At 36.6% G+C, this 18,611-nt stretch overlaps 1 protein-coding gene across 1 annotated transcript in view; it reads right to left on the bottom strand.

The window, feature by feature from the left end:
• Window positions 1-17,492, bottom strand: part of LOC150103198 (5-oxoprolinase) — a 368,797-nt gene extending 351,305 nt beyond the window's left edge. Inside the window, exons 1-2 of the mRNA XM_090398524.1 lie at window positions 17,234-17,492; window positions 13,650-13,841 (exon numbers count right to left, since the gene is read on the bottom strand). Coding sequence (XP_090254650.1) covers window positions 13,650-13,841; window positions 17,234-17,407 — 366 coding nt within the window. The 5' untranslated portion in view covers window positions 17,408-17,492. The remainder of the gene's footprint in view (window positions 1-13,649; window positions 13,842-17,233) is intronic.
• Window positions 17,493-18,611: the final 1,119 nt, after the last annotated feature.

Genomic DNA, 18,611 nt, shown 5'->3' with positions numbered 1-18,611 from the left:
ACTCAGTCAGAGTTGGTTGGTTGGTTTATAGTTTATTTGGCACAAAAACTACAAAGGTCATACTGTGCCATAATAAAGGTTACAACATTAGCATTTACAGAAAATTGTAAGAAATATGTCTGTACAAGAATCTAGTTTCACAAAGCAGCATCTCTAGGTAAACAGAACTGCTGCAGAGGGCACAACAACACACAAGGTCAGAGGTTATTACAGTAGTGAAAAAATAGTTAACAATATAAGTTAATACATAATATATGAAATACTAAGCCAAGGAATGCAGTATCTATATTTATATAAAATTATAATAGATGCCTTTATAGCAGTACAAAAATAGGCAAAAAGGGATTATTATACAATATGCATGGATGAAAATTAAATTTAGCAATGCAGTATAAACAGAATTTAGCAATACATATAAACAGAATTACTAGAAAGTACACAAATGGGTAAGATGTCCTACAGCACTACATGATTATTCGAAAAATATAGTAAATAAGATGCATACACAAAAAGCATGTTAAGTGATGCAGTATCCACACATAAACAAAATTACGGCAGAGGCTTCAGCAGTACATAAATATATAACTATAGGTTAACATATGTATATACAAAACAAGTCAAGGAAAGCAGTGTCTACATCTAGTAAGATTACAACCAACATTATTATATTAATACTTAAAGAGTCAGAAAGGAATTATTATACAGCATTGATGCATAAAATTAAGTTTAGCATTATGGTATTTACATATTAACAAAATTACAGCAGGGTGATACAAATATACAAGATCAAGGCCTATGGTAATACATAATTGGTCAGATTTAACCTAATGATATTAATATGTATGTATAAAAGTTAAGTTAAGCAAAAAAAGTATTTACATATAAACAATTTATGATCAAATGTGTTTGTACAAATTAATTCTTTCTAAAAAATCATGCAATTTGCCCGAGTCTGCTAGCATTTCCCTGAGTGTATATGGCTTGGTTAGATAGGTGAAAATTTCATTCCTTTCTCGTGTAAATTTTTGACAATCTACCAGAATATGATGAATAGTGAGATGTGTGTTGCATTTTTCACATATGGGAGGGTCATCAGCTCTCAGTAAATGAGAATGCGTAAGGTGACTGTGACCTATGCGAAGCCTGGCAAGGACAACCTCCTCCTCCCCCCTCTCTTTGTACGTTGACTAGAATGTCAGTGTTTAATTTCAGGTTTAATGTTATATAATTTGTTTGTTGATGCTTCTTGCCATGTAAACCCCCACTGAGCAATTAGCTTTGATCTCATAAGTTGTCTGTAGTCTGTATATGGAACTGTCAAACAGTATGTGGAGAAGGTATGAGCTGATTTAGCAGCTGCAGCCTCATTTCATTTTGATTCCGATGTGGCTGGGAATCCAGCAGAACTGAACATCGAAATTAAGGAATTTCATTTTGTGAAGAAGGTGTAGCACCTCATAAGTACTGGATGTGGATTATACATAGGAGAGGAGATAGCCATAAAGAGCTCAATGGGTCTGTATAAATTATACACTTTTGGTAGCAGTTTTCTTTTATATGCACAAGCTGAATGGCATGTAACTCTGCTGGGATATGATTTGAGATAATAATGTCAGGAAACACACCAGCACAGCCAACAGAGGTGTTAGTTCTTGAACCATCAGTATAGTCAGTCAGTCATCAGTTGCATCAATCTTGGAACTGGTAGCTCAGCAGCAATTTCCTCCATTCCGTTCTGTCATTGGCTTTCTTCTTAACCTCCTGGTAGCTCCTCAAACCCGTGCTGTCTTTGACTTGGTCAAGAAAGCTTTTCCTTGGTCTGCCTCTTCTTCTTTTCCCCTCTATTTTGCCTTCAGTTATTCTTTTCACAAGCCCATCATGTCGAAGTATATGTCCAAACCACCTATCCCTTCTAATTTTGATTGATTCAATTAGAGTTCTTGTTTCGTTTATCTCTCTCAGGACTTGTTCATTTGATTTTTTTTTCTGTCCATTTTATTTTGTTCATGAGGCGCCAGCACCACATTTCAAAAGTCTCCAAACTTCTTACATCTTCTCTGCCTAGAATCCAGGTTTCACATCCATACAGTGCAATTCTCCATATCAATGTCTTTACTAAATTTTTTTTTTTTTCAATTGTAGGTTGAGGTTTCCTGTTAAAATGCTTTTCATCTTAGAGAATTGGGATTTTGCATTGTTTATTCTTGATCTTCTCTTGTTCTGCCATCTTCTGTTATTAGGCTTCCTAAATATTTAAAGCTTTTCACTTGTTTTATTTGTTTTCTGCTGATGTCTATATGCTCTATATTGATAGGATTTTGCATGTAACAATGATTTTAGTCTTATCTGCGTTGATTTTCATTTTATATTTTTTTATTATTTAGTAATTCTAGCATTGTTTTTAACGTTCTTCTGTTTTCTGCTACAAAGGCTATGTCATCAGCAAATCTCATACACATGACTTGCTCACCATTTATCTTTATGCCATTATTTATTTTATCTTTAGTTTCCTGAATGGTTAAATAAAAGTGGTGAAAGTATACATATTTGTCTTACTCCACTCATATTTATTATTTTCTCCTTATCATTGATTTTAATCCGTCCATTTTGATTTCTGTAAATTTGATAAATTATTTTCTTATCCCTCAAATCTATGCTGATATTAGTTAGACAATTTAGGAGTATTTGCTGGTTTACTTTATTAAACGCTTTCTCTAATTCAAGGAAGCAAATGCAAGTATTTTGACTAAGGTCTAATCTTCTCTCTATTATTGTTCTTAAATTGAGTAATGCCTCTCTTGTTCCTTTATTCTTTCTGAATCCAAATTGGTCTTCATCCAATAGACAATCTATTTTCGAATAAATTCTATTTTGAATAATTTTTAGCAGAATTTTGCTAACATGTGGGATTAAAGCTATTGTTCTAAATTGGCCGCATTTGTTTGCATTATTCTTTTTTGGTATTGGTATTATGGTTGATTTCATAAACTCCTTTGGTATTTCTCCTCTATCATAGATTTGGGCTATTAACTGATAGAGTAAGGTTTTTGTCTCATCACCTAGATTTTGTAGCAGTTCTATAGGAATATTGTCTACACCTGGACTTTTTACCTTACTAATTTCGGACAGTGTTTTATCAAATTCTTCTCGCATTATTGGGAGTCCTAGATTATCTTCATTTTGATTGTCTATGTTGATATCAACATCAAGTTTGTCACCATTATAGAGATTTTCAAGATAATTCTTCCATTCCATTAATATATCCTCAGATTCTATTAGTAATTTTCCATTTTCATCTTTGATGGCATTGTTCTTGATGTTCTTATTAAATTTGAAAGTCAGTTTGTTAATTTCTTTATAGGCTTTCTCTGTTTTCTTTTTTAAATAATTCATCCATACTATTATACTGTTCTTCTAGGTATTCTTTTTTGGCTTGTCTACATTTTCTTGTAATTAGATTTTTAAGATATTTGTATTTGGCCACATCTTCTTTAACATCATTTTATATTTTCTTCTTTCATCCATCTGGGCATTAGTGAGACGAGATTGGAGGGACAGGGTGATTTCTGGAGTGGAGAATTTCAGATAATATATTCAGGACAAAAGAAGGGCAAGTCAGGTGTTGCAATAATGCTTCATAAAAAAGTTGGAAAGTTAATCACTACAATAATTAACCATAGTGACAGAATCATAAATCAAAAATGAACCAGTAAACCTCAATATTATAATGGTCTACATGCCAACATAGTATTTTATCTGTTATCCAATGTTTTCTTTTTTCTTTTTCTGCATTTTTCAATAATCGATTTGATGAATTTGTAATTAACTCTTTAATCATATTCCGTTGGTTTTCAATATTATTCTGACTATTTATATTTTCTGGAATGTTATGATCAGTTGTTTCTTGGTATCCTCTCTTTATTTCTTTACTCTTTAATTTTTCAAGGTTCCATCTTATTGGTTTGTATCTTTGGATTTGTTTCCTATGTTTCAGTTCTGTTTTCATTAAGACAAGGTTATGGTCACTACTAATGTCGGCACCTGGATAGCCTTTCCAATTTTTTATTTGGTTTCCATATCTATTCTTGACCAGTATATAATCAATTTGAATCTCCAGGCACTTTCCAGGTGAATCTTCTTCTTTTTGGAACTTGAAATAGTGTATTTGTTATAACTAACTGTTTTTGTGTACAAAATTCTGTTAATTGCTTTCCTCTTTCATTCCAAGTGCAAGACCAAATCTTCCTGAAACATTACCATTACTCTCTTCTCCCACTATAGCATTCCAATCTCCCATTATTATTGTATTGTCTCTGTCTTTAAAGCTGCTCCAGGTTTCTTCTATTTGTTCACAAATTTCTTCTATTTCTTTATAGCTATGTTGGCATGTAGACCATTATAATATTGAGGTTTACTGGTTCATTTTTGATTTATGATTCTGTCACTATGGTTAATTATTGTAGTGATTAACTTTCCAACTTTTTTATGAAGCATTATTGCAACACCTGACTTGCCCTTCTTTTGTCCTGAATATATTATCTGAAATTCTCCACTCCAGAAATCACCCTATCCCTCCCATCTCATCTCACTAATGCCAGAATGTCTATTTCAAGTCTTTCCATTGCTTTTTTCACATTTTCTATTTTACCTAGTTCCAGCAGTGTTCTTGCATTCCATGTTCCAATATTCAGCTTATTTCTTGTCTTCATTTTTTAATAAGTACCAGGATTTCGTTGGCTGTCGACCTGAGAAGCATGGTTACTTCTGCTGGACATGACTCCTTCAGTGAAGGCTCCATCGCCGATCTTGACTTCATCAGTATAGATGGGTAAGAAATCAGCGTGTGCTGCTTTGTGTGCATTAAACAATTGAAGGTAAATGGATGATGGGGTATAAGATTTCTGTAGCTGACAAAGCGAGAGGGTGCAGGATAGTGTACAAACTTGCCATGGAGGAATGCTGTTATGTTTATTATTATTATTATTCCTGACACCTCCAAGGAGTCCGAAGACTCATCGTGGGAGGACACCTACAACTGTCTCAACCACTACACCGAACCTCTACTACGAATCATCTCCATCAACGCCATCTACCGCTCACCTCCACCACAACTAGTATTTTTTGTCTGTAAATTGCGTGTGTTCTGAAGGGCCGATTTGTCTGTATGCGGGATGAAAAACCCGAGTTTCCGGGAGGAAAAACCCTGCTACCTCCGTATGAGATCGGCTAACTCACCTTCGATTGAAATCGTCCAGATAAAGATTCCTCCCGTCGCGATGAGAATCGAACTTAGGCCTATTCCAATCGAAGGGCGCAATGTACCGTCGTTCTTCCAATTGCGCTACGGAGGTGCAGTATAACTAATGTTGTCAACATTTATACTAACAGCTTGCACAGTTTCTTACCAAAAGGATGTATAGCAGTTTGATGTATAGCAATTTGATGTGTGTGATATTGAGCTTCCCAATGCAGAGAGAAGATACTATTCCATGTAGGGTGATCTGGGAGAGATTTTATTTTTAGAGCGTAATTAAGAGACAACTGTTTCCATCGAAGTGATAGAGCCAGTTCATTTGCTTCAACATAGAGCCTTTGAGTGGGTGAGGTGCGAAAGGCACCAGTAGCTATCCGTATACCCTAATGATGGATGGAATCCAACCATCGTAGGTTACTGTTACTGTCTTGCCAAACCATAGACTTGGGACCCATAATCCAGCTCTGAACGTATAAGTGCACGATAAATTTGGAGCAATGAAGCTCGATCAGCACCCCACTCAGCAGAGAATAGAGTGCAAAGGAGGTTCAAAGTTCTTTTGCACTTTTCTCTTAGTTGATGAATGTGTGCTAGAAATGTGAGTTTTCTGTCAAAGATGAGTCCCAAGAACTTGGTTTCTGTAGCTACTGAAACAACAGTATGTCCCATTCTTAGTTCAGGATCTGGGTGATGAGTGCGTTTTTGACAGAAGTGTACACAGACACTTTTTTCTGTTGAAAACCTAAACCCATTATTAATAGCCCACAGAGAGACATGATCAATTGCTTGCTGAAGTTGTCTTTCAATTACCCTCATGTTACGTGAGTGACAGTAAACTGTGAAGTCATCAACATGTAGAGCATTGTCTAGTGGGAGAAAGCTGTTCAATGATTGAGTTAATTTTACTAGCAAAAAAAGGTTACACTTAAGACAGAGCCTTGGGAAACACCTTGTTCTTGATGATATGGTCGAGATAGCATACTTCCCACTCTGACTTGGAAAATTTGCCTGAACAGAAAGTTTTTAATAAATATAGGGAGGTGTCCTTTGAGACCTAGGTAATAGAGGTCTTTTAATATGCCATATCTCCAAGCTGTGTCATAAGCTTTTTCCATGTCAAAAAAAACTGAGACGAGATGTCACTTCAGAAATGCATCTCTTATACAAGTTTCTAACTGAACTAAATGGTCTAAAGTTGATCGATGTCTACGGAAACCACAATGTGGTTTCTGTAGACATCTGGTCAGAGCAATGGGTCGATGATAATTATTTGCTTGTGTTGGATCTTTTCCTGGTTTTGAGATAGTAATGACAATTGACTTATGCCAAGAATTTGGAACCTCTTCCTCTGCAAGTATTCTATTGTATAATAACAGAAGAAGATCCATAGAAGATGATGGCAAATGTTTTATCATTTCAAATGGATGTCATCAGGTCCTACTGCACTAGGGTGCAATTGTAGGAGAGCTCTTTTTAGTTCCTCCTTGACAAATGGCTGATTATATGGCTGAAGAATGTTGGTAGAAAAATTAAGCCTTTTGTTTCTCTTGCTGCTCTTTCAGTATTAAAAATTCCGGATAATATGAAGCTGTTGCTGAGATTTTAGCAAAAGTTTCCCCAAAAGTATCTGCAATAGCTTTGGGATCAGCAAGAACACTTCCATTATAGTCTAAGGTGGACAAACAATTTGTGCTATATCTGCCTTTCATTTTCCAGATTTTATCCTATACAATTTTTGGACTGGTCATTTGATTAATTGATGATAAATTGGATCCATGATTTTTTTTTGACTCTGATGTCTTACATAATGTGCTTTGGCTCGAGCACACTTGAAAGTTATTAAATTTGATGTGGTGGGGTATCTATATTCTATATGGTGGGGTATCTATATATCCATGCTCTGTGTTGATCTCTTTTGGCTGCCTGACATTCTAAGTTCCACCAAGGCTTTGGATAGACTGGAAATCGAGATAATGTTTTTGGGATGAAGGTTGTTGCTGCCTGGACAATGCATTGTTATATATTTTACAGCTTCATTGATAGGTGTTTGAGTGATGGCATCAGCATTAAATTTTGCAAGATGAGAGAAAGTGTTTCAGTCAGCCTGGTCCATTTTCCATATAGGTATCCATGTGGGTGAACATGGTTCCTGTGAAGATATAGTGATCACTTCCATATATGTTCTTTTCAACGTCCCACATGAGCAGTGGAAGAATGGAAGGGGGACAGATTGTAAGATCAATTGCAGAATATGAGCATGTAGGCATATGGAAGAAAGTATTGAGTTTATTATTTAGAAGGGAAAGGTTATTGTTATCAAGAATTTTTTCAATGATTTGACCTCGTCTATTAGTGTTGACACTACCCCATAGAGTATTGTGGCCGTTAAAGTCACCCATCAAAAGTATGGGTTCAGGCAGTTGCGAGATAAGGCTATCAAGATTAATTTCATTTAACTCAGCATTTGGTGGTAAATAAATTGAACATACTGTAATAAGAAATCCCACAGAGAAGCAAATCGCTACTGCTTCCAGAGAAGTATTAAGTTAGACCTGATGGAAAGGAATATGACTGCCAACTAGGATAGCTTCTCCTCCATGAGCAGGACCATCTCCAGTTCTATCCTTATGAAATTCCTAAAGGTACGGTCCTCATTGGGTAAGTTTCCTGTAGACAGAAACAGAAAGGTTTGTGTTTCTGCAACAACATCTTGATATCGTCAATATTCTGGCGGATCCCACGACAGTTCCATTGTAAAAATTCTCCTATTTTCTTGATTTTATTGACTTGTCTGGTTTTCGAGAGTTTGAGGGCTTACCTTTGTCAGATTTATATTTATCCGCTGTTTTAGGGAAGTATGGATGGCCAGTGTCCATCTCTTCCTCTGGTAGAACGTTCAAAACATCCAATGTGTTAGGGTCAGTTGGTATGTTTAGTTTGCTTTCAGTGGGTATCGAGGTATCCATTTTTTCTGTGCGAGTGTCTGGTGGTTTATTTTTGAGTGAAGTCTCCACCATAATTTTTTGACAGGCGAGTTTTCATCGAATGAGACCATTTTTGAAGTTGTCTCTGGAGTAACACCATAGGTCTTGTGATTAATGCGCTCAACAGAGAAGCAACTGTGATCGTAAAGTTCAGGTATGGTGAAATTATCAAATGGTGGAATAGACATACATGTTTGAGTTGCTGTTGTCACTTTGTTACTTTTTCAGCATAAAGAGGATCGTAGAACAGGTGTAATGGTGGCCAGCTTTCTTTTTGCATCCTGATATGTTATGTTTTGTTCTGTTTTAATTTTTTATATCTCTTTTTCATCTTTCCATTTCTGACATGCATGAGAGTATGCTGGATGATCTCCCTGACAGTTGACACATTTAGCTTTTTTTCAGAGCAAGATTTATTATCACGTTCTTTACTACCACATCAGGCAGTAGTAGAACCACGACAGGCAGTTTGGGCATGTCCATATCTTTGACATTTAAAGCATCTCAACAGGTTAGGGATGTACATTCTAACAGGACAGCTGAGATAGGTGTATCAAAAGTAAGGATGATGTTCTTGGTTGAGACCAGGCGACACCTCACACTCGTCACTTCTTGATCATTAAGCTCTGAACATATCTCCTCATCAGGAACATCAAGGAGATCCCATTCTGATATCACTCCTCTACTGGAATTGAGTGTTCTGCGAGGTGTTACTGCAATTTGTATTCCACCCATTGTCGTTGCTCTCAGTAGTTTCTCGGAATGTTGTTTGCATATTGTTCCCATGAAGATATCACCAGAACGCAATTTCTTGATAGTTTTGGGAGGTCCTGCCAGTCCTTCTAAACCTTTTTGGATAAAGAAAGGTGACATTTTCCCAATTGGTTTTTCACCTGTTGCATGAATGATTAAAAAGGTTGGTACATTTATGTTAGTATCCGATATCTTTTGTTTCTTACTTCTGTTTCCATATGCTGTGTCTATATTATCAGTACTTGGTTGGGACTTTGTTAGGGTCCCTGAAACATTTGAGGATGAAGAATTCGTATTTAAGGAATTACCGGCACTGCAACAGGTCTAGGATCCCGACCCCAGACCACGGGGTGAGAGACTTACTGCAACACCATTGGCCCTTGAAGGCAAGGGTCAACAATTGATTATGGCTGGGCCATCCAGGACCACCCGTCTTGCCGAAGCGGAGGCCAAAGTAGTGCAAGACTACCAGGATCCCCCTTTCCGGATGTCCACGGGTCGTACCGCACGGCAAACATGGCAGCAGGGCGTTGGATTCCAGTGATGGTAGTCTGGAAAAAAGGATAGTGAAAAAGACTCAGGAGAAGTAGAGCAAAGAATACGGGAAGAAAACCAAAGAAAAAGAGGAAGAATGAAAAGGGTCAGTACCATCACTGGGAGGTCCCCCCTCCACCATGAACAGGTGCCCCACATGGAGGGGCTCAGTGAGAGTGAGTGATTTTGTAGATCACTCAGTTTTTGGAGAGGTAAAGTATAGGAAGTAGAGTAGTTCTGCTTGGTGACAGGGTTTTGCATGGCGCTGAGGGCCACCCTAAGCAACAAGTAGTGATCCTTTAGAATCACTCAGTGCCATTTAGAGTGATCTTGTTGAGTGTTGGGAGAGATACTCCCCCCCCACACACACACACACTTTAACAGTACCTCAATAAAGGTTAAAACTGGTCTAAGGAGTGACCATTCCATAATGCATAGCATTATACATGTCAGAAAGGATGTATACTTTGCATTATGAGATACAAGGTAACTGAGGTGAAGCCAACAGCCTCTATATACAAATAGCCTAGTCAAGAAGATACTTTCATATGCAAACTTTGTTTAGTTACACTTGAATAAAAGATTAAACAACAATATCATTTCTTGGCTAGTTTAATTTCCTATATACCCAAGTGAAAAAATTTTCTACACCAAGAAACCCAGATGATCAAATCTGTGTACAGTACTCAAGATGCAACCAAATCATAGTCTTATAAAGAGGGATAATAATCTCCCTATCTTTACTCATCAGTGTGTTCTTCAACATCCAAGTAATCCTTTGAGCTATTTTGCCAACTTTTGTAATACCTCTGAACTTCAAATCTCTGTTCAACATCAACCCCAGATCGATTTCATCAATAGCTTCATCAATTTCCTGTAATCCAGTAAGTATGTTACAAAGCATCCTACATTCTGCAATATTAAATAGACAACCACTGTACTTTGCCCACACTGCCAATTTATTTAAATAATCCTGTAGAACATCTATACCATTATAAACTATTGCTCTCTCCAGTTTTACATCGTCAGCAAACAAATGAATATTCCCCTTCCCCTGAAATCTTTTCCTATATTAATATACAAATCTTTAATTTGTATATTGTATATAAATTGTATATTTTATATTTAATTTGTAGTGGCCCAAGTACAGAGCTCTGGGGAATTCCCCCAATCACACTCATTTGCCTTGATTTCACTCCACCTGCACCACTCTCTGATATTTATCTGTCAACCACCCTCCTATCCATGCCACCAGCCCCATTCATTCCTATTTGCTCTCACTCATGTAACTGTTTCCATGTGGTGTGCTGTCAAACCTTTGCAAAGTCCAGCGGCATTATGGTATAACTATAGGTTGGTCAATTGGTAGAGCCTCCACTACTAATGGCTCGCAAAAAGTTAAGCTAGTTTGAACACAGTTAGTAGTTGGAAGGAGTTCAAATCGTTCGATGCTGTTGGCACACTCTCCCTCGATGAGTCTTTGGACTCCCTGGAGGTGTCACATAATAATAATAATAACTATCTCCTTTATTCAATTCTGCTGTCACTTTATTATAAAATGTAAATAAATTACTAAGGCAGGACCTACCCTTCAAAGCCATGCTGCCTATAACAGTGTGATACTCTGTGATACTCAGTGTGATTCCTAAATTTTATGTTTAACCAACTTTTCTAATACTTTAACTACCATTCCTAAGATACTAATTGGTCTGTAATTTTTTACTTCTGTCTTAGAACCACTTTTATGTAATGGAACTCTATCTTATCCTTCTTCCACTTCCTTGGAACCTGCCAGTTCTCTTGCACATTCTTCTAGCTTATAGGCCACACGCAGTCTGATCCTGCTATATCCACACTTATATTTTGCAATATGCTGGCACCTTCGGTTTGTCTACCTCAATTCTCACATCAGCCTCTGTCACATCAGCAACTGCAAAGTCTTCAGCTGGATGATGCACCCTTGCAAAGTGATTGCTTAGTTGCTCAACTATTTCTTCTGCTACTTTCCTACCATCAGCACTGAATAAAATCCAAAAAAAAATTTTTCTACTATGCAGCAAGTAAGAGAAAGAATTCTTTTACATTTACTTTGGCTTGCTTAACTAATTTTCTCTCATAATCCGATTTAACCTTACTTCCTTACTGTACTAATCACCCTTCCTGCCTGTGCTATGTACTGCTCATGAGCATGCTTATCACCTTTCTGTTTATATTCCATCCACAATAATTTCTTTTTGTGTAGCTCCTGCTTTATATCACTACTCATCCATTTAATCCCTACTCAGTTGATCCTCCTGACCCTAGGTATGCAAGTCCAATACTGCCTCTGCCTCTCTCTCTCTCTCTCTCTCTCTCACAAACGATCCTGGACAACTTCCTGTGCACTACTGACATTCTTTCCTTTCCTTATAAATATACAGGGTGTTCGGGATAAATTTGACAGTTTCGTAAGGAAAAAGAAAATCTTCTTTGTATCTATTAAATTTAATGAATTGACAAAAAAACATTACAGGCAGAGTTAATTACAATACTATCAACAAGATTTACTCAAAATAACCACCATTAGCATCGATCACAGCTTCAATTCTGCTTCGGAACCTCGAACAAGCTGATGCTACAGTCTCCCTGGGAAGGGCCGCAAAAACTGTTTTAATTTTATCCATTAACTGGGCTTTTGTATTACTGGAAGTGCGATTGGTGTCTTTTTCAACTGCGCCCCATACAAAATAATCCATGGGGTTAAGGTCTGGGGAGTTTGGAGGCCAAACATTTGGACTGGTGAAGTCGTAGAAATTTTCAGACAACCATTTTTGACTTTTCCCAGAGGTGTGGCAAGGGGCTGAATCCTGCTGCCATACATACGGCCTACCATTGGCTACCCTTGTCATCCAGGGCTTGACTACAGTTAGCAACTCCACGAACAAAGCCCGAATTCCAATGCCAGGGTTCTTCAACACCTGTTCCTGCAGATTTGCGAGGAATTCTGCTGTACGAACGCAATCAGATCGTCTGCTAGGGATCTTTCTTCTTGCTACATCCTCGTAGTCACCGTTTCAAGTCTCTAGTTCATGCCTGATTGTTTTTACTGTATTCAGGGAGCATTGGGCAGCAGTCGTAATATCCTTATTTTGATGGCGGGCACGAATCATCATGATACAAGTTATTCTCTTCCATGATTCAGGTGGGTTCCAGCTATCCATCCTTTCTGACATCTTGTATATGAATGAAGAAGGGTCCAAACTTTTAAATGAAGAGAAGTGTGTGTTAATACATATAACTTACGGAAAAATATAATTAATTATAAATATGTCAAATTTATCCCGAACACCCTGTATATATATCATAACTGCCTGCAAGTATTTTCTTGCTGTCTGATTGTTTTAACAGATGAAAAGCTTGAATTTCTGGGAAGAAACCTGCCACATATATCCCCAAATGAGATATTCAGCAGGCTAACCTTTAACTAGCTAACTGAAAATCCATATAAATGTTCCTAGGATGGAATTTGAATCCAGGTCTTTCCACCCAAAGGGAAATGCCATATTGCCCTTGTGAATGTGCTATGGAGACACTAATAAAACGAACAGAAATAAAAATATCTATATTAATATCATGTTGGAGGATTAACAGAATATTGACAGCACTAGGAAAGGATTAAAAAACTAATTTTAATGCTTCCAATATTTCGTCTCGGTCACTGAGACATCTTTAGGGACTACAAATAACACTTGTAAGACACACACAAAAACAACACAATACTTAATGAAACACGTGGGTGACTCTAAAATCCTATCTAGGTGGTGCACCCTGTGGGCATGTGTTACAAGTGTTATTTGTACTCCCTGAAGATGTTTCAGTGACTGAGGTGAAATATTGTAAGCATTAAAATTAGTTTTTTAATCCTTTCCTAGTGCTGTCAATATTCCATTCAACCTCTAACATGATGTCCTTCCAGCACTTAAGCCTTAACACACAGATCTATATTAATACTTGAACTGTTTCATTTCCATTATGTCCAAACTCCATTAACCTACCCACCCTTTATATCTTTATATATATATTGTAATGCCTCATTTAATATAAAAATATTTTATGATGAAATTATACATTATAATTTAGCATACCAGATCAAATAACTTTAGCCTTGCTTGATTACCGATAAACAGTAAATCTTTGAACCCTGCAGTGATTGCAAGTGCCATCCTTTCACCCTTTCTTTCCAGAAGAGCATTAGTAGCTACAGTAGTACCCATGCGAATCCATTCAATATGAGAAGTGTCAATAGGCTCTGTAGAGGAAAATGTCTGACCTGTTTCCTGTTGAAAAAAAAGAAAGATTTGCTTATTGAAATTTACCTAAAACTATAAATTTGACTTTGTTTTTGAAAACAGTATTTAAAGCAATTCAAAAAAGCAGAAAACTATCACATGCTGCAATTTCTGCTCTTAAATTATAACACAAATGATTTAACAAGTCAGTACATTTTTATGTAGCTACTACTATCAAAACAGCAAAAACTGGAAAGTCAACAAATGCAAGTAAAAGGCAAATGGAATACCAAACAGAACAATGGTACCTCTACTAGTTTTTGAATTTTTCCAAAAAAAAAAAATCTCTGTCATATCAGAGACTTGATATGACAGATTTTGAGTGTATGTGTAACACTATGCAAAGTGACTTGGACTTTCAGATTAAAAAAAAAAAATGGCTAAATAAAGTGTTCTTATAAACATGTGGTTTTCTGACAGTGGTGAATAGTAGATGACTTAAAACATGAGAAAATAGATATGGAAAGAGATGTCAGACAATTAATGCAATGACTAGTATAGGATAACAGTGAATGAAAAAGCAGTAAATGTTATATAAATGTATATATATTATACCTGATTTCCTCAGAAGTTAAGCTGAGGAAAAGAACAAAATGATGAATAGCATGATGGTTGAGCTGTACAAGGTGAAGTATGCAGATGTATGGAGTGTACTTCAGTGAATATGGAGTGCATAAAAAAAAGCTGAAGTGGTTTAAGGAAGAGAGGGGGAGATGGGATGTATTTGAATGGATTTGATGGTGGTCATTTGAAGTAACAGAGAAATAAGGTGAATGTGAATAAGCAAGAGAGTGGCAGGAGAAGGACAGTAGGAAGGTTAAGAATCACTGTGATAGGACAGAATGGAAGACATGAGAATTAGGGAGCGAATGAGCAAAAGGAGCTACAAAACACAATACTGGTCAGAGTAGAGTAGAGCAGAGTAAAGTAAATAATGTGAAGAGAGAGAGAGAGAGAAATGCTATAGGTGAGGTAGGGATGATCTCAAACAGGGTGAAATCAGCCATACTGGTGGATGAAAGAAATTATAATGATGGGAAAGAAAGGTTAGCAAGTTCATGATAGCCTAGTGATATAGCAATGGTGAGTACTGACAAAGGCACAACTGCTAAAGCCTCAAATAGGTTATATTTATATATATATATGCTAATATATTTAAATATAACATAAATATATGTTAATATTTATATATTTTTATGCTAATACAAGAAGTATTAGAAATAAGGATGATTTGTAGCAGTTAAGTCCATTTATCCATGGACTGGTAGGGCATGTTTAACTCAGGATGGCATATAAATGAGAACAGAAACATACACATAGATAGAAATGGTGGTACTTTTAATGATAACAGATGAATAGTGCCTGCTCATAGTGAAATTAAAAGGTGGTAATAAATGAAATGATTGAAGCTATTTGGTAACAGGAGATAAATATGAGAGGATATCAAAGAGAATGTTGTTATGACCATAGGACCATAAAGGGCAAAAAATGTGTAAACTTTAGGCAAAGTAAAAGGAGAGTGAGTGTAACAGAGGTTTTTAATTATGGGAATATGGATTGAAAAAATGAGATAAAGCATGAAAACAAAGAAAATGAATTTTGAAGCTACTATAGGAAAGCTATCTTAGATAGCATGTAGTGGAAGCAACACACTGTTTTAGAGTACTGGATGACGGCCTCAGATACGACATTACGAATGAGATATTATATACTACCATCTGCTGTTTGTTTAAAGTGATTAGAAGTATTAACTTAGGATGTGGCTAAAGAAAATAAGGTTTTGGTCAAAAACAGGATATATGCAGAACAGTGTAGCAAGTGATTATGTGTTGCTATGAATGAATTCGATTAGAAGTTTCGGTGTTAGTTTGATATATATAGTTTTGTCGGCCTGGTTGGCCACAAGGTTAGCATATCCGCTCTCCAGCCAAAAGGCTGCAGGTTCAAATCCCAATGTGGGCATGGTTGTTTGTACTTGCCTGTGAAAATATTAGTGGTGGTGGGTGGTAGATGGTGTTGGTGTAGTTGAGTTCATTGTAGTGTTGATGGATTGAGTGGTGGACAGAGAGTTGTAGAGCAGGTGCCCTCTCTCGATGAGTCAACTCCCTGGAAATAATAATAATAATATATTAGCTTATATCAATATCATGGAAGAATAAGTTGTAAGGGAAAGATAATGGGGATTAGTCAAAACATATTCTGAACAGACAATGCATAACCAAATATCAAGAATTTAGAGAATAAGTATGATAGAAGCAAAATAGATGAAGAGTGGAGTTAGGCAGGAACTGTGAAAAAAAAAAAGTTATTATGGAAGAGATACAAGATAAGGCACAGCCAGATGCAATGGGCAACATAAAATGCAGGCTAGAAAAGGAGAAGGATGGTTAAGAAGAAAAAAATGCAATAGGTGGGGAAATGGTAACTTGGTCAAGAGAGTTTTCGTGGGAGACTCTAGACCTTCCAACCAAAAAATCTAGTCCTTAACACCCTTGTTAACAATACTCTTACCCAATTTCCAGGGGTGACCCTCATTCCCTTTCCTCCTGCACTCTACCAAAAAAAAGTTATCAGTGTTAATCTTATAAAACCCATTTAATAACTTATATATCTATCATATCTCATCTCTTATGCCTATAAGCTAGTTTTTGGGGCTCACAGACCTATCTATTCTCAGAGGAAGCACACCACAGACCTGCAACAATCTTTGTTACTTGCCTCTGGATCCTCTCCTCCACTTCTTTATCACCAAGGAATCTAGGCAACCAGATAGATCTGTGTGCACTAGTACAGATGTGGCATTATTAATATATCATAAAGTTGAACAATAACCTCCCTATTCCTGCTTGTCGATGTGTTCTTCAAACCATATAATTCGATTTGCTGTTTTGGCCACCTTTGCAATTTGCGCTCTAATCTTCAATTCTCTGTCTGCAACATCCCCCCCCCCCTCCTCTCTCTCTCTCTCTCTCTCTCTCTCTCTCACGCACACCCAAATTGGATTCCCAATGTAATTAGCCTGGTTGCTTAATGCATTAAAGGCTGGCTACAAAGGAGTGAAATAAAAGCAAAAGTGTCACTGCATATCTTTCCAAGGCAGATGTATCTGTAAACACCAGTTTGTGTATCTGCATTGTGGTTAAAATATTTTGAGAGATTTATTGCAACTAGAATACAGGGAGTAAATCGCTCCAAATAGCATAAAAAACCAGAGGTCGCTGGAATTTTTAAAGTTTAGCACCTATCCACAGTGAGCTAAACTGTTTCTAAAAGTTAAAAATATTACATTTTTCATAACACATTTTCTCATATAAATGAAACTCAAATTCTAAGAACTTGCCACCTGTTCCATAAATGAAACTCAAATTCTAAAAACTTGCCTCCTGTAATATTCTCCTTATTCCTTCTGACGGTGCATCATTATAACTATCAGGATCTTCCGAAAGCAGTTTCATAACTACAATTTTTCCATTAGGACATCGTGCAAACACATCAGTAAAAGTTCCACCTCTATCAATCGCAAACTGAAAACCATGCTGCTGTTTGACAACCATTTAGCCTGCTTTTCAAATCGTGTATAAAATCAAAATAATATATGTACGTGGTTATCCCCACAAGCCGGTACACGACTGCACGTCATGCTTTCACGTGGTTGGAAGATGTTTTGGTCAACCGGATGTAGTTCCCATGTGACTATTAAAGGGAAAGGGGGGGAAGACATCTGAGGTGTAAGGAATTTTAATTTTTATTTTAGGATTTGGTGATTGGATAGCGTAACCAGCAATGTGGCAGCCCAATTAAAATTCTAAGATCCACTAAAAGTGTATTGCAGAGGAATGAAAAATATTAAGTTATACTACTGATAGTGACGCACCAAGAGGGAGGAAAGGGGGCCCAGTCCCCCCCCCCAAAAAAAAGGAAAAAAAAAAAAAACACTAGAAAATTTTCCAAAAATCTTTTCCTAATTAAAATTCTTTTTTTTTTTTTTTAATTTATGTTGTATCGTGCTTCTATTTCTATACTACTTATGAATTAGCGATCATTGCAGATCAGTCATAGGTCAAAGTTTGGTCGATTGGTAGAGCCTCTGCTACTAATGGCCCACGCAAAAAGTTGAGCAAGTTTGAGCTCGGTTAGTAGTTGGAAGGGTTTTCAATCGTTCAATGCTGTTGGCACACTCTCCCTCGATGAGTCAATAGACTCCCTGGAGGTGTCAAATAATAATAATAATAATAATAATAATAATAATAGTAATAATAATAATAATAATAATAATAATAATGCGATGCGTAGTGTGTATCCTCAAATCGTCTACTCGATTCTTCCCCCAAAATTAAATCTTGAGTGTTCTACTGACTACCGATATGATTAAAGTTGTATATTACTTCCCTTCATGTATTTTACGTAGATGGAAGAATGGCTTGTCTTCACTTGCAAAGATCAGAAATTATCCTATGAAGAATATGAAGAATATTTTTTCCCATTTGTTCATGTATTCGTCCCATAAGTGAAACCCAAATTCTAAAATCTTCCCTCCTGTAATATTCTCCTTAAATTAAGATATTAGAAAAGAGATATTAGAAAAGAGATATTAGAAAAGAATTGATAAGCCCGAGGAATGAATTACCACATGTGCAGAGTGAGATATGGCAATCAGAAATGAGATTGATAGTTGGAGGTGTAAAAAGAAAAGTGGTAGATGAGTCAGAGTGAATGATTGCAGTGAAACAGTGGAAAGTGGTGTATGCTGTATGGGGG

This window comes from Typopeltis vanoorti, chromosome 9, assembly GCF_054136105.1.
Source record: "Typopeltis vanoorti isolate ZY-2024b chromosome 9, IOZ_Tvanoo_1.0, whole genome shotgun sequence".
Taxonomy (NCBI): domain Eukaryota; kingdom Metazoa; phylum Arthropoda; class Arachnida; order Uropygi; family Thelyphonidae; genus Typopeltis; species Typopeltis vanoorti.
Note: the sequence above shows the minus strand (reverse complement) of the source record. Positions and strands in the feature narration are given on the sequence as shown.